Source organism: Panthera uncia, assembly GCF_023721935.1.
Source record: "Panthera uncia isolate 11264 chromosome C1 unlocalized genomic scaffold, Puncia_PCG_1.0 HiC_scaffold_4, whole genome shotgun sequence".
NCBI classification, from domain to species: Eukaryota; Metazoa; Chordata; class Mammalia; order Carnivora; family Felidae; genus Panthera; species Panthera uncia.
In genome coordinates, this window is record NW_026057585.1 from 97,138,695 (window position 1) to 97,153,376 (window position 14,682).

General features: G+C 47.5%; 1 protein-coding gene across 1 annotated transcript in view; it reads right to left on the reverse strand.

Annotated features, from left to right (window-relative positions):
- Positions 1-14,682, reverse strand: part of PEX14 (peroxisomal biogenesis factor 14) — a 143,868-nt gene that overhangs the window by 21,705 nt on the left and 107,481 nt on the right. The window contains exon 4 of the mRNA XM_049618125.1: positions 6,622-6,750. Coding sequence (XP_049474082.1) covers positions 6,622-6,750 — 129 coding nt within the window. The remainder of the gene's footprint in view (positions 1-6,621; positions 6,751-14,682) is intronic.

The window sequence follows — 14,682 nt, forward strand, 5'->3', positions numbered from 1 at the left end:
TAGCAGCTGAGACCAAAGGGAAAAGCAAGACCTGAGAATTCAAATTCAACTTTAAAAAAAAAAAAATTTTTTTTTAATTCAAATTCTAGTTCGTTAACATACAGTGCGATATCGGTTTAAAGAGAATTCAGTGATTTGTCACTTACATACGACACCCAGCGCTCATCACAAGTGCCCCTTTCTTTTTTTAAGTTTATTTATTTTTTGAGAGTGCAAGCACTAGTGGGGGAGAAGCAGAGAGAGCGGCAGGGCGGGGGTGGGTGGGGCGGGGGGTGCACGGAGAATCCCAAGCAGGCTATGAGCCACCAGCACAGAGCCAGATGCAGGGCTCGATCTCACAAACTCGTGAGATCATGACCTGAGCCAAAACCAAGAGTCAGACACTTAACCGACTAAACCACCCAAGTGCCCCATCAAGTGCCTCCTTAATATCCATCACTCACTTCGCCCATCTCCCACCTACCTCCTTCCATCAGTTTTCAGTTTGTTCTCTATCATTAAGAGTCTCTTGTGGTTTGTTTCCCTCTCTTCTCTTCCCCCCCCCTTTCCACATGTTCATCCGTTTTGTTTCTTCAATTCCACATGTGAGTGAAATCACATGCTATTTGTCCTTCCCTGACGGACTTATTTCGCTTAGCATAATACACTCTAGCTCCAACCACATCATTGCAAATGGCAATGTTTCATTCTTTTTGATGGCTGAGTAATATTCCGTTATGTGTATGCATATACTACATCTTTATCCACTCATCAGTCGATGGACATTTGGGCTCTCTCCATTGTTTGACTATTGTTGATAGCGCTGCTATAAACATTGGGGTGCATGTCTGCATTTTTGTATCCTTTGGGTAAATACCTAGTAGTACAATCGCTAGATCATAGGGTGGTTCGATTTTTAGTCCAAATTCAACTTTTAAAAATGCCCTCTGGTAAGTTATGATACATACAAAACAATATAACATTTATATGTTATGAAGCGTAATAATAAAATCAGCAATTCTAAACCCACCTACCTTACCAGCTAAAGCTTTCCAAATACCACTGCAACTAGCCGTGTGCTCCTCTGCACCCAGAGGTAACCATCATCCTGAAGTCAGTGTTCATTCTAACTCAGACTTTCTGTGAGATACGAAAAGCTGGGAACGTGGCTCCCCAGGACAAGGACTGCATTTCTCAGCCTCCTGTAGAGGCAGGTGTGGCCATGTGACCGAGTTCCCGCCAGTGGGCAGGAAGTGAAAATGATGGGGGCAATTTCCAAGAGGTGGGTCCTTTACTCTCCTTCTCCTCTCACTCTTGCTGGCTGGACAGCAGATGGGAGGGTGGGAGTTGGGGAAGTCACGCTGGAACACAAGACAGATGCCAGCCAGGTGTCAGAGATGCAGAGCAGAGAGTCTCGGCTACCTACATGACCATAACCGAGAAATACTCTTCTATTTCATTTGGGTCACTCTTATTTGGGGTTTTCTGTTATTTGTTGAGGAATCTTATAAAATGAACACAGTGCACTGTGAGCAAAGATATAATCCTACCTACCACCAACACCAAAGACACCTTCACTGGCCGAAAAAACCTAGGGAATGGATCTCTTCACTTGGTTCCTGCCTGGGACACTGGCCTTCCTCGGTATCTACGAATGGCATTTATGCGGCACCCGCATGGCTCCACTATGGGTGTGGCACAAAGCAAACAGAACGGACGGGGTGCTCACTCCTGAAAAGCTGCTATTCTAAACCAGTCACTTGGACAAAAGAAGAACAATGTAATTTCCTAAAAGTTAGAGAAATGTTTTCTTCAATACACAAACCAGTAACTTCTATATAAGCAAAAAGTGAGATGTGTCTTCAGAAATTCCAAAAGCTCTCACCATTCACCCCAAGCAAGATGGCATGGGTTAGTCTTTACTGTCCTTCCCCAAGCACTGGTATTCCCTCTAAGTGGTTACATGGCCTCCTGAAGGCAAGGCCCGTCCTCTGCTCCCACGGCCTGCACAGCCGAGCACACAGAAGGTCCCATTCGCTGGTTCCCCGGGAAGCTCCTCCCAACTGATGGTAACACAAGACAGCCTTTTAATTCTCGGGCACATTTCCACCACCATCTATCCACTCAACAAGCACTTCTAGAGCACCTGCTAAGTCACAGCCTTGGGTAACAGATTAAAAAAACAAAACACAACACAACAAAACAAACAACCTGCCTCTAATCCAAGGAACTCATGATTTAATAGAAAAGACAGTGAATAAACATTAAAGTGAGCAGGGCTGAGCAGGCCAAGGGGAACCTCCATCCCACTGGAATGGAGGCATCTGAAAGAGTCCCCAGAGGAGCTGGCAGCTGACCCCAATCCCAAAGAACAGCAACGAGCTGGCCAGGCAAAGAAGAGGAGAAGAGTTACAGGCAGAACATGTGGACCACCGCCTCATCCAGCACACTCCCAGAATGTCTCCCCTAGCTCCCCACGCAGCATCTTCTCAGATGATACAAATGGTTTTAATATTAGTCTAAGAACAGTATCATCAAACAGGTAATACAGCCTCAAAAATAATCCGATGACGCATCTTGAAGAGAAATACTCAGTGTGCTCTTGACTGTTCCTCCGTGAGGGTGATGACCTGGCTGCCACCTCCCACGCCAGGCCTCTCTTCTGGCACTGCCATCCCAGGCTCCGGCCACTGAACATCACACGGCTTCATGTCCACACGCCTTTGCCTTAGCCTGGATGCTCTCGTCCATCTTGGTTGGTCAATGAACCAATCACCCCTCCCCCCAGGCCCTTCACACCCAGCGAAGCATCCCCTGTTCTATGAAGTGCCGCTTTGCCTCGTCTGTGCCACTGGCCTCACCCGGATCTACCTCAGAGGCACTGCTCTTTGCTTAACTGCCTCTCCGGCTGGACAGGAAACACAGGAGACGGCAGATAGGCCTTATTAATCTTTTCGTCCCCGGGGTCTAGCACAGTGCCTGGCCCATAGCAGGAATATAGTAAAAAGTGCTTGCTCACTGAATGAAGATAATCGAGGGTAAGTATATGCTACTAAACAGGTCTATGAAGAAGCAAACTAAGACCATGCACTCTCAGGATTTCTAATCGAGGTGTCAAAGCCTTTCATCACTCACACATTTACACCCTAACTGAAGCTATAGGTCCGTCTGTGAAAGACCTAAATTGGTTACCAAAGACAGTGAGGGAAAATATTTAAGCCTAGGAAAAACATATGACCCTACAAAATTTACGCTGGCCCTGCCTAACTCTCAAAGCTACCTTGCTTCTTGTTTCTTTGGGAGGAAAGAAGAAAAATCAGCCTGGAACAAACCAATCAGTCGAGCATTCAGCAGAACTTTATGTTTGGGCCTGGGCAGGCACCACAGATGTCCACACATACTGATTCCCGATTCAACGTCGAACAAAAAGAAAGCAAAACGAGAAGCAGAGAACGTCAGATTTCCTCTCGAATCCCAGCCTGACTTTTCCTGAGCTCTGCCCGACTTTCCTTTCAGCCCTGACAACACGGGTTTATTCTCACACCAGGTGACACCGAGTTTCCCTCGGTGTCAGCCTCCTACTGCTTTCACAAAGCCTTCTCTGACTTCTCTAGCCCACATTAATTTTTCTCTTTTCTGCATTCTTACAGAATTTCTTGTCTGTGTAATTAATTTTGGCATTAAATCACAATGTCTTATACTATTATCTTTTCTTAAGAGTTTATCTTCTCTCTCCCAGAGAACCTACAGGATCTTGAAGGATCACGTTTTGTATCTCTGGCGATAGTGTACTGAGTATACGATAGGTGCTTAATAAATGCGGATGGATTGATGCCGGCAGGTGTCCAAGTTCTCTTTGCTGACACACAGGCCATTGACTACCATCTCAAGGTCAACCACATTCACCAAAGAGCCGAGACACCAAAAGAGGCACCGAGTGGGACATCTGCCATGAAGCAGAAGGGCCGGCAAGACCAGAGGTGATCATTCAAGAGCAGTGGGCTCCCGGAGGTGGTCTTGAAAAAGCTATCCTTCCCCGAGGCATGAGCATCTGGGGCTGTGCCCAGAGAATCCCATTTTCTAGGCTTGGGTTCAGAGATGGAATGTCTGTCCTTAAAGAGCCAAGACATGGGAAGGCAAGGGCTCTGGATGTAAAATGGGCAGGAACACACATGAGCGGAGGCCATAAATCCCTCCCGGGACGCAGACAATGCCTCAGTGATAAGCATGCAGATTGCACACCTAGTTCAGAAACTCCCCTGAGTTTGCTTGTAATTAAGGGGGTTAGAAAGGTAAAAAAAATATATAAACCCAATTAATCATTTAAATATTTAAAGTCAGATTTTTTCCTCACTCCAGGATTAGTATATTTCATAACGCCAGCAGCAGACAGCCCTGGTTTTTACTGGGGTTCATTTTAGAGCATGTTTAAACTAGTCAGATTGAGTGATGCTTCCAGCAACTAATCGCATGTCAAATAAAAGATATTTTATGTAATAAATTACCGCTACAAGTAATTCAAATGTCATTTATCAGTTTTATTATCAGTCAGGCAAAGTCTTGTTTCTCTATATTAATCAAAATCAAGCTTTTTTTTTTTTTTTTTTTTTTTTTTTTTGAGCAGTTTTGACACCTCTTGGCAAAAGTACAGAAGTGTAGAGGTAGAGTCACCCCCGGAGCTGAAAGGAGCGGGTGCGGCAGTACCAGAGGGATGAAGCTCAGCAGTGACAAGTAGAAACTTCAGGGATTTAAAATTGCCACTGCCATTGTTTTCACACTAGCGTCAAAGCAGGAAGGAGTCTGTCTCTAAGAAGATGTATTTTATTTTTAGGGCTGGGAGTCTCTTAAAAATACTCCTACCTAAATACCTAAACATGTAATGCTTTTTCTCAGAGAGACCTGGACAGAAGAATAACTTAAATGACAGTCCTGCCTGCCCCCCCAGCTCTTTCTTTCGCCTCTTTCAGAAAGACCAACAGTGTAAATGACCCTCTGTGTCTACCAAAAGTAGGCACATGCATGATGTTTCAGGCCAACTCTGTGACCAACCAGAAGAATCTGTTCTGAGCAAGAAGTTTCCAAGTAGCTGAGAGACCTGCTTGGTTTTAAGCATGGAGAAAACAGCTGGAATAGAACAGATGTGCGTCTTAGAAAATTCTACACCCCAGCTGCCACTGCCTGTCCTCAACAAATGCCATTAAATGGCTGGGCCCAGGGACACAACCAAAGAAAAAGTGTGGAGAGCTGGCCTTTGGTTAAAAGGAAACACGAAGAGCATGTTTAGTGACCCAAGAAAAACACGATAGATCGGAAAGAATACTGGCCAGGAAGGAGGAGTGAGTCCTAGGCTGACAAGTAGTTGCTACTGACTCAGAAGCTCCAATACAAGGCTCACTGCTGAGCACCATTTCTCTGGTCCCAGAGGTCACGTGACACCGGTGTTCCGCTGGACAAGGTGACCACGGATGAGGTGAAATTGACAGCGTGCTACTTGGCCTCACCCATTCAGCTTCACCCAGAAAGCAAAAGAAAGGGCAGATCTAAGTGAGGTTTGTGACACCCCGGGCCCCTGTGATGCCGGGGCCAGTGAGGAGGACAGCAAAGCAAGAGCCGGAAGGTAGCTCCAGACCACGTGGTAAGGGTCCAATCAAGCCTGGCATTTAAAGCTAGGCCTTTCAAAATCTGATAGGCACTGTTTTAAATTAACATGTTTTGAAAAACTAAAACTTCTGAGATAGACAATTAAAATGAAGACAATTACAGAAAAGGCGTCTTGAAAGACAACAGATCCAAGGCTGAGTTACGTTGAAGACACGAAACTGGAGCTATTTTCCATCACTCTGAAGTCAATTTTAACCATTTTTAGACTTTTTATAAGTGATTTAAAGAAGGGGTTCTGGCTGTATTTTTGAAGGTTTGGACACTCATTACTACTTTGACAAACCTTTATTCCTAAAACAGCTTCACTTAAAAACAACATGGGTCATGTTCTCATGTAACAATTAAAAGCTACATTCAAAAAGGACCTTTACATTTAATCTGAAATTCTCCAACAGACTGTCAAGGCATAAATATACATGGTGTAGCCAGGACGAGGAAGGAAGGGAGGGAGGGAGGGAGGGAGGGAGGGAGGGAGGAAGGAAGGATGGAAGGAAGGAAGGAAGGAAGGAAGGGGAGAAAGGGGGTGGGTGGGAGACACCGCCTTAAATCTACTAATATTAACTTTAAAAAATAAAATTAGGAGAGAAGTTATTTCAGTGAGCAAACGAGAATGCAGTCATGAATCAGACGTTCATGTTCTTATTCGTGCAAGAGTGACGGGCAAACGCATGATGTAAGAAACTGGAAACAGAACCAAGAAACACTTCTACAGATTCTTGCTTGCAACCCAAATGTATGAAACAACACGATAAACTCATTTATTCTGGTCCCTTGTCTCTGCTCACACCCTTGTCACATATTTAAAAGTTTGTCTAGGAGGGGATCTGGGTGTGTCACGTTCTTTTGGAAAAACCCAAGAGCCATCTCCTCATCCCGGGCTCTACTCTTGCTTGCGGAGTCTGGGAGGTGGAAGCCCTGCTCTGTGGCCGGAATCCTCAACCCCAATCAAGGTTACAGCAGGCGTTTGAGCGGGTGACTTACTGTACGGCTGAGAAATGAGGTGAGGGGGCTGGACAGGAACCACCTGTGTGCCCGGCCCCAAGGACGGAGGCTCTTCGGCAGCCGTGCCCGACTGCTGGAAAGCCAAATCGATCTCTTCATCCGTCAGCCCTGGGGGAGAAGAGGACATAATTGCAGGTGAATACCTTTTGCCACTGTCCATGGCCGCAACGAAATCTTCATTGAGAAACGACCCCTAGAGCCACAGACTGCCTAGCATCCTGGTAAGTTTCCTCCCCGATTTCGGATTCTCCGGAACCTCTCCCGGTTGCAATTTAACCTTAAGCGACAGAATATTAGCCTCAACACTGTTTCCAAATGTGGCTCATTCAATTTCCTTAATTTATCCTTGAGTTTATTGCTGCTTCTGAAGTCGCTCCGTACTGCAATTCTCCATTCTTCCCCCGAAAACAGATACCATCAACTGCAAATGTGGCTCATTTTAATCTGTAATGGTGTTAAAAAAAGAGGGGAAAAAACTAACAATAATGCATGAAAACAGACAGGGAAACAAAAAACTAATTATTGGGTGAGACGACTAATTAGTCTCGATCGTTTCCGAAGACGGGAATAATTTGCTTTATTTTATGACAAATGCAGAAATAAAAAGAAAAATCAGGACTGACTGTGATTAGTATGAATGGGATATAGAATGTAAAGAAGAAAATAAAACAAGAAAACAGATCAAAACCAGGCCAGGCCCAAACTTTCAGATGGTTATTGCCCCAGCCTAGCAGAGGCTGCCTGTACCGCCTTTGGCTGGCTTTTCTGCTTCCCTTTGTTTTAATCCTCCTGACACTGAAGCACACTGCGCTCGGGACGGACGGCAGGGAGCACAGGGCGCCATCTGCAGTGGCTACAGCGTGGGGAGAGGATCTGCCCGTGGAAGAATACAAGGCCGGCGCGGGGGGCACCGCGGGGACCCCATTTCCCGCGGGCACACACGGCTGAGGCTGACAGGGGCCGCCGGCTCTGGGGGAAGAGGACGAGGGTGCCAACCAACCCGGAGCAGAGGAACGGAGTGTGGCGCACAGGCGTGAGAGAAACTTCCCCGCGGGCCGGGCCCGAGAAGTGGCTACAGGGGGTACGAAAGTGCTCGGGCCGCCAAGAGCGGGAGCAGCGGCGGGGAGGTCACGGCCAGCCCACGAAGGCCACCCTGGCCGGCCGGTGCTGCTCCAGGAATCCCAGGATCCAGTGCGGCCGCCACATAAGGCTCTGAAACGAGAGCCGAGAGCTTTTCCCCATCTGGTCGGCAGCTCTCCATTAGAGGCCACATCATGGTGTATCTGCCCCTGGGGGTGCATCAAGTACAAGGAGCTTCAGAGGATCAGCATCTTCCAGAGCCTGGTGCCGCATGCTCTGTGCCGAGGGGCTAATAGATGGGGCACATTAATGCTCCGAAGCACAGCGCCGCCCCACACCTCACGGGCCTGTAGTTGGCCGAGCGCCTCTCCAACTTTTCAGGCCCTACGCAAGTAAGTGGTCAGGGAGGAGGCCCGAACTACTCTGCACGGCCCCGGACCCTTTGTTCCCCTCCCTATGCTGAGCGGTTGAGGCCTGTCCCCATTTAACACTGCAGCTCTGCCCCTTCCCCCTCCACACACAGAGGAGCCAGCCAGTGGTGGGCAAGGCTACCCTGCTGTGAAGCCTGAACGCTGCTGGGGTGGCCCCCGGCGCACCCCGCTCTCAACAGACTGATGTGGCAGATGAAAAGGCTGGCGCTGAGCGCTTTCAGATACAAAAGCTACCTCTGAGTATGTGGGGGGCTATACGGGACGTTCCTCCTCCCAAATGGCCCAGCTTGCTCCCAAGGCCTCCCGAGAGAAAAGGGCAGGATAGAAGGAAAACCCCTGAACCCTGAGCGTGTGCTTCTCGGGCTCCATCCAGCCCGAGAGTGCCTGCCAGTCAACCTCCAGAGAGGGAGGGGAACCCCTTCCAGGGTTCCAGCAGGAAAGGCCCACTCTAACCGGCTCATCATCAGCCGCTTGCTTGGAGAAGTGCGTGCACGTGCGGCGTCAGCACGGGCTGATGGTCACTGGGACACTACGGAATTTCATAAACCTGGTGGTTCGTGTGCCTTGTCAGCCGCTGGCTGCAAATGAGGATAATTTTCCCAAAAGGAGCATTGAGTTGCATTCTCATTTTCCCTTCTGGCTCTTTCAAATATAAACAAGTACGATAATGTTTAGCGCTGGGGAAATCTACAGTAAGTCACGGGCTGTGCTGCGGCCCCGAGAGCTGCAGCTGGTTAAAGGGACAGCACTCCCTGCCCGCTGTCCTGCCCTCTGGCCCCGGGCTTTTACGGAGCCTATTTTCCTAATAAAACATGTTCCTTGCATTATTGCAGCCGAGCCCACCAGTGAGGCTGCGGTTAAAGGGCATCAGCACTTCCTTCCGAGCTCTTGTTTTTCAGAGACCTTATCATTTGATGCTCTAAATTTACATTGGCTGGAATTCTGATATTCCTAATCCTCCAGAGGGCCGGGACTTTGATTTAGTTACATAAAATGAATCACTTTTCTTCTTGTAAAAAAAAAAAAAAAAAATCAGTATTTTCATGATCTCACTGAATAATATAATTTCAGAGCTGGACCATTATCCCAGCCATTGCATTCATTTAACAGATAAAAAACAACAACTAAGACCCAAGCAAGGTGAAAACATGCCTCTGATCATACCAGTTAGGGCGTGGTGCTGCCTGCTGACAGCCCAAGGCTTTGGCCACCCTCCCCCCGCCCCCAGCACAGAAACAACACAGGGTAGGCTCCGAAATTCCAAATTCCGTCCTAAGTCTTCAAGCTTGTGAGAGGTTGAGAGAAGCACTAAATGGTCTTTCTCACCCTCATGCTGGCAGCCCAGCCTCAGGTAAGAGCCGACGAATGGTGTTTTGGGGCTATGCCAAAACAACACGGGAAGCCGACGCCTGGATCCTATCTGCAAATGACACCTACACAACTTTTTGAACGACCCCAGAGGGACAAGGGTCGAGGGTCCCTGCCTCGTTCTAATAGTCTAACTCCCAATAAATCCTAAGCCCTCACACAGACTGGTGCCTGTGCCTCTCTTGGTGTCCTCTCCCTCTGAGTGCCCCAGCCCCAGTGGGGAGGACAGACCAGGTTCAGGACTCTGTACACTCAGGTAATTCATTCGGGACTCTCAGAGCCTCGGCAGGAAGGGGGGGGGGGGGTCATCTCTTTCAGGACACAACACTTACCTACCCAGTCATGGGCTCCTGGTGCTGAAACAACCCTGACTTCAGGGAAGAGGGACTGGGGCACAGGACCCACATGCAGGACATCCAGGTTCCCACCCACCCCCACGAGACAAACGGCAGACAGCTTAGATGGAGACCTTGCAGAATCCAAAAGGTTAAAAGGAATAATAAAGGAAACCGCCAATTGGAAGTGAATTATATTTGCCTGTGAACGCTGAGGCACTGGCTATATTATAAAAGGCATCTCTTTGCGTTGTTTACCATCACCCTGACTAATGCAGACCTTTTTTTGTTGTTGTTGTTTTAAATAATCTCATGCAAATTAGACACACACACTTCCTTCCAGTTGATTGCTATCTGCAAGGAATAATCTAACCGCAGAGGGACCCGAGCAAGGGCTGAGCAGAGCAGACACGGGGGGTGAAGGGTGTCACCATCCTGTGGCAGGCAAACTCCTCCCCTCCCCTAGCTGCCTCAAGTCTTCCGTTAGCTGCTGCCTTTGGGAGAATTAGCCAATTTCAATAAAGCCGAAAATCTTCCTTAGTTGGGGTGTCAATTTGCATCATCTGATATCACCAGCCCTTTGCATTTAGATGCTTTCAGTAACTTCACCCCCGCCACTTGCCAATTCCAAGAGCTATCAGCCCTGGTCTGTGACAATTAAAATGTATTGCTGATAGAGAGTAAAACTAAGAAAGTCCCGCTCAGTGATTCCATCCACTGAGCTCGCTTTAGCCAAGAGGAAGAGAACGGGGCGAGGGCACCTGTCCCAAGTGAGCGGGAGGCCAGGCGCCTCCCTCTGACAGGCAGTGCCATTTCACCCGTAAGACCACTGCTGCCTGACGGGCCAAACCAAGAGCTCTCAGTTCTGATCGTGCAGGTGAAGGTCGTGCGCACCGGGCATCGGAATCGGGGTGGACTTGCTGTTCTTTCTCTTCTCTGGAATCTACTTTCAGAACCAGTGCCCTTCCCGAGGAGGCGGCTCTGCTCTTGTGCAGAAGGTGGGGCAAGGATTTCTTTTCCAACACTTTCTCCAGGGTGGGATTCTTTTAAAAGAACTCAGCGAGCAAGCTTCAAGCTATTGATTGATAAAGCCCCATGTTACTGCCGCAGCAGCTGAAGTGATCGGCCTCGGGGCGGCCACACCTGCTTATTTGTATCCCCGAGAAGACCGATTTGTTTTCTTTTTCTAAAGGTTTCGGTTAAAATGCAAACAAAACCAAACCGTTAACTCTGGGAGCCGCAGCCTACTGGCTGGGAGCCGCTGCTGCGGGTCCTTTTGCAGGGACTCAGACAAAACTGGGCACGGGGAAGAGCTGCCTTTTTCCTGCGGGACTGGCTGTGCAAGGGCTTCTCAGAATAAGTCACCTCAATGTTGTCCTCAGTGACCGCTGAGCACTGCCACGGGGCCTGGCCCTGTGCAGGTGAAGCAGAAAGACAGATGACAGCAGACACAGCACTGTCTGCGTCTTTTAGGTCAAACAACAACCGGGACAGCAGGGCTAGGAATAGTTTGGAAATGAGCAAGGTAATGAACACCCAACGGCACCTTCCAGCCTGGCCCGAGTTTTATAATAAAAATGTCAAGTCTGACTGGGATCAGGGAACAGGGCCAGAGGGCCAGCGACGCAGGGTGGCGGTTGCGGGCTGGCCACTCTGGCCATCTGCCTCCCCCATCACAGTCCCTCCGTGTGTAGGACTCGGGTGATTCATCTGGGACGCGCGGAGACCGTGCGGGGGTCACCTCTCTGAGAACACAACTAGTTATCTCCCCATGCACACACACACTCTGAGAGGAGATGAGGCAGAGAAGACAGCTGGCTAAAAATACTCCCCAAATTAAAAGAAAAATCAACTCTCTCAGAAAAGGCTAGGGGAGGGGAAAGGGGGGAAAAAAGTATTTTTATTTTATTTTATTAACATTTTGTTGGAACAGTAGAGTACAATAAGGACTCTCAGAGCCTCTAAAAGTCGTTGGATGACCTGTAGACCCCTATTTCCCAGTGCCTTGTATAAAATTGAATTTTTTAAACATAAATTACACGTAATGACGACACTGTAAAAACTAACAGTAATGGAAAGCTGTGCTGTATTTCATTAGCCTGTATTATTCCGTGCCACCTGATCCAGCCGGGCCTTGTTTATGAGTTAGTGTGTTAGCAGATGCCGATGGAAGCATTTGCTTCGACCTTGCTCTTCTCATTGGGGCATGAAATTACGACGGCAGCACCTTGATATTACAGCCATAAATACAGTAAACTGCAAATTTAAGCCAACGGCTCCTATTGTCTCTGAACATAAAGCTGATCGGTATTTATTTAAAAGGAGAACAAAAAAAATATTATATATCACCTTGTTTATGGGGCTTCCCCCACCCACTTTCTTATCCCCTCCCCCAGCCCCCCAACCTGTCTAATTCACTTGGTTAAAATATTAAGCAAATAAGCCAAGTGCTTTCTCCTCTACTGATTAACTATTCCCACGCAGTGCAAACAGTTTTTGAGAAAACTAGTTGCAAACATCATCAGCCCCGAATGAAACAGTTTTTATAAAAATTGATCTGATGGTAGGGCTGGTTCCCACCATCCTGATACTGATACGGAAATTCGGGAACAAGACATGAGACTTCCCTGTCTCCTTAAATGAGGAAAGTTCAGACAACAGGAGAAAAGTTGCTGATGATGTCCTGAAATTGAACGTCCTCTCAGTACCCTTCTAAAAATCGTTAGGTAGAAATGCTATTTCAAAAAGCAGCAAAACACTGCCTCCTGCCACCTAAGGGAAGAAAGAAAGATATCTCATCGAGAATATAATTCTCATCTCAACACAGGGAGCCGGGGACCTCTCATTAAAACTTGCACCCACCCCCTCCTTATCCCAGTGAACCATAAAGACAATATATCCTTTAAATACATTAAATGTGCAAGAAAAATAAACACAAAGACAAAAGGACACTGGATATCACCCAGCCACGTCTCCGAGTATAAATCACTGAGTAAAAAGCCAGTGCAAAACGTATTGCACGGTTAGCTTCAAGACTGAGGAACCGGGCAGCCCGGCTCCACTGGAAGTCTGAAGAGAGACGGCAGTGGGAGAGGATCTCTCCGTCTCAGAGAGGCAGACGAGAGGTGTAAAAACTCAGCCAAGTCCAAGTTTGGAGGTTTCAGACGGTTAGTGGTGAGAACGCCAGCACACAGCAGTGGCGAGCTCTGCTGTCGCTACCAATAGAGCACGCAGAAGGACCGTCTGGGCGGTGAATGAAATGCAAGTTGGGGGGAGCAGTTCCCTCCCAAATCGGGCAGGCTGGGGCCACGGGATCCAGAGCTCTGTAGTATCAAAGACGGAGATGACCGGGTTTTGTACGTTTGCTTCGGATACGGTGTTCCACAAGCCAGACATACTGTACTCCCTTGGAGCCCTAAATTACTTCAGCCACACCAGTCACTGAGCTTAGCTCCTTCCGCATAAGGAGGAAACTTCCCTATAAAATTTATTGGGCTTCTCTGGGGAGTAGTATAACTGGTGAACAAGACAGAAGTGAGCTGCCCCTCTGTGTAACACAAATTGAGATCTCTCATATGAAAGACTGGGAGGGTTTCCAATCAGCATCCGTGACGTCTATTTTTAGATCTATAGTCTAAAGGGTGTTTTTTTTTTTCTCCCCTTTTAATCCCTCTCCGCTAAATTAAAAACAAAAACAAAGAGGAGTTGATTTTGTTATTTGATCATCAATTCCGAAGGATTAACAGCATTGCAAATATTGTTGCCGGCTGTCATGGACCGCAGTGTCTGAGCCAGTAGGTCCTTGGCAACAGGCTGAGAAGTCGGCCCTCCCACAGTGCACCGAACAAGTCCTGGGGAACGAGCAGTATCTTTAAGGACCAAAGGGTGTGATAATCAGGAATCACAGCTACCTGAATGCCAAGGGCCAGGTAAGCCAAAGGTATGTTTGTGCATATGCAGAAAAGCCAAATTAATAAACGTTTTCAACAATACTTGCTGGAATCCTGCTCCTGTTTTAGAAGAAGCAGTGAAGTGTGTTTAAAAAAAAAAAAAAAAATTCACCTTTGACAGCCAAACCAAGAAATTCAGATCTGAGAGAAAAGTTAGAGCTCATCTGGTCTATCTCCTATTCTTATTCTTTCCCTTTCCTTCTGTTTTAAAAATCAAGAGAAAAGGACTTGGAGAGGGACAGTGACTTACTTACCCACAGCCCATGGTGAGCCCCAGAGGCAGAACCAGATTCTCAGCGCCATGTTTGGGGGTGGGGGGTGGGGGGTGGGGGGGGCAGGGTCAAGCAGGGAACGAGCCTGCTCCTCTCTACTATCGGACACAGCTAGCACATTTTTACTAAGCAAACTCTTAGAATCAATCAATCGCCTCAAAAAAAGAAGAAAAACAAAAAGAATATATATGGAGCCCAGGGTGAAAACGTGAAGGATATACAGAGCCTCTATGTGCAAACAAAACAAAACACACACACACACACACACACACACACACACACACACACTTCTACTTAGTTGTGTGTACTTGCATAAAATAGAGAGGACACAGGAAATACTGGTTACAAACAGGGAGGGGACTGGTAGCTGGGGACGGAGACTGAAGGCACTTTGTTCACTGTCTATCCTTATGAAATGTATTCCATGTGAATATATTTCTGATTCAAAAGGGATGATTACTTTTTAAGAACAAAGAGAATATTTGGAGGGGGGAAACCCTGAATCCTGAGCAAAATCACTTACAATGGCTATCCTCATTTTCTCGAAGAGAAAAACCAAGACACAAAAAGGTACAGAGATGTGCCCAGAAACTGGGATTAGAAT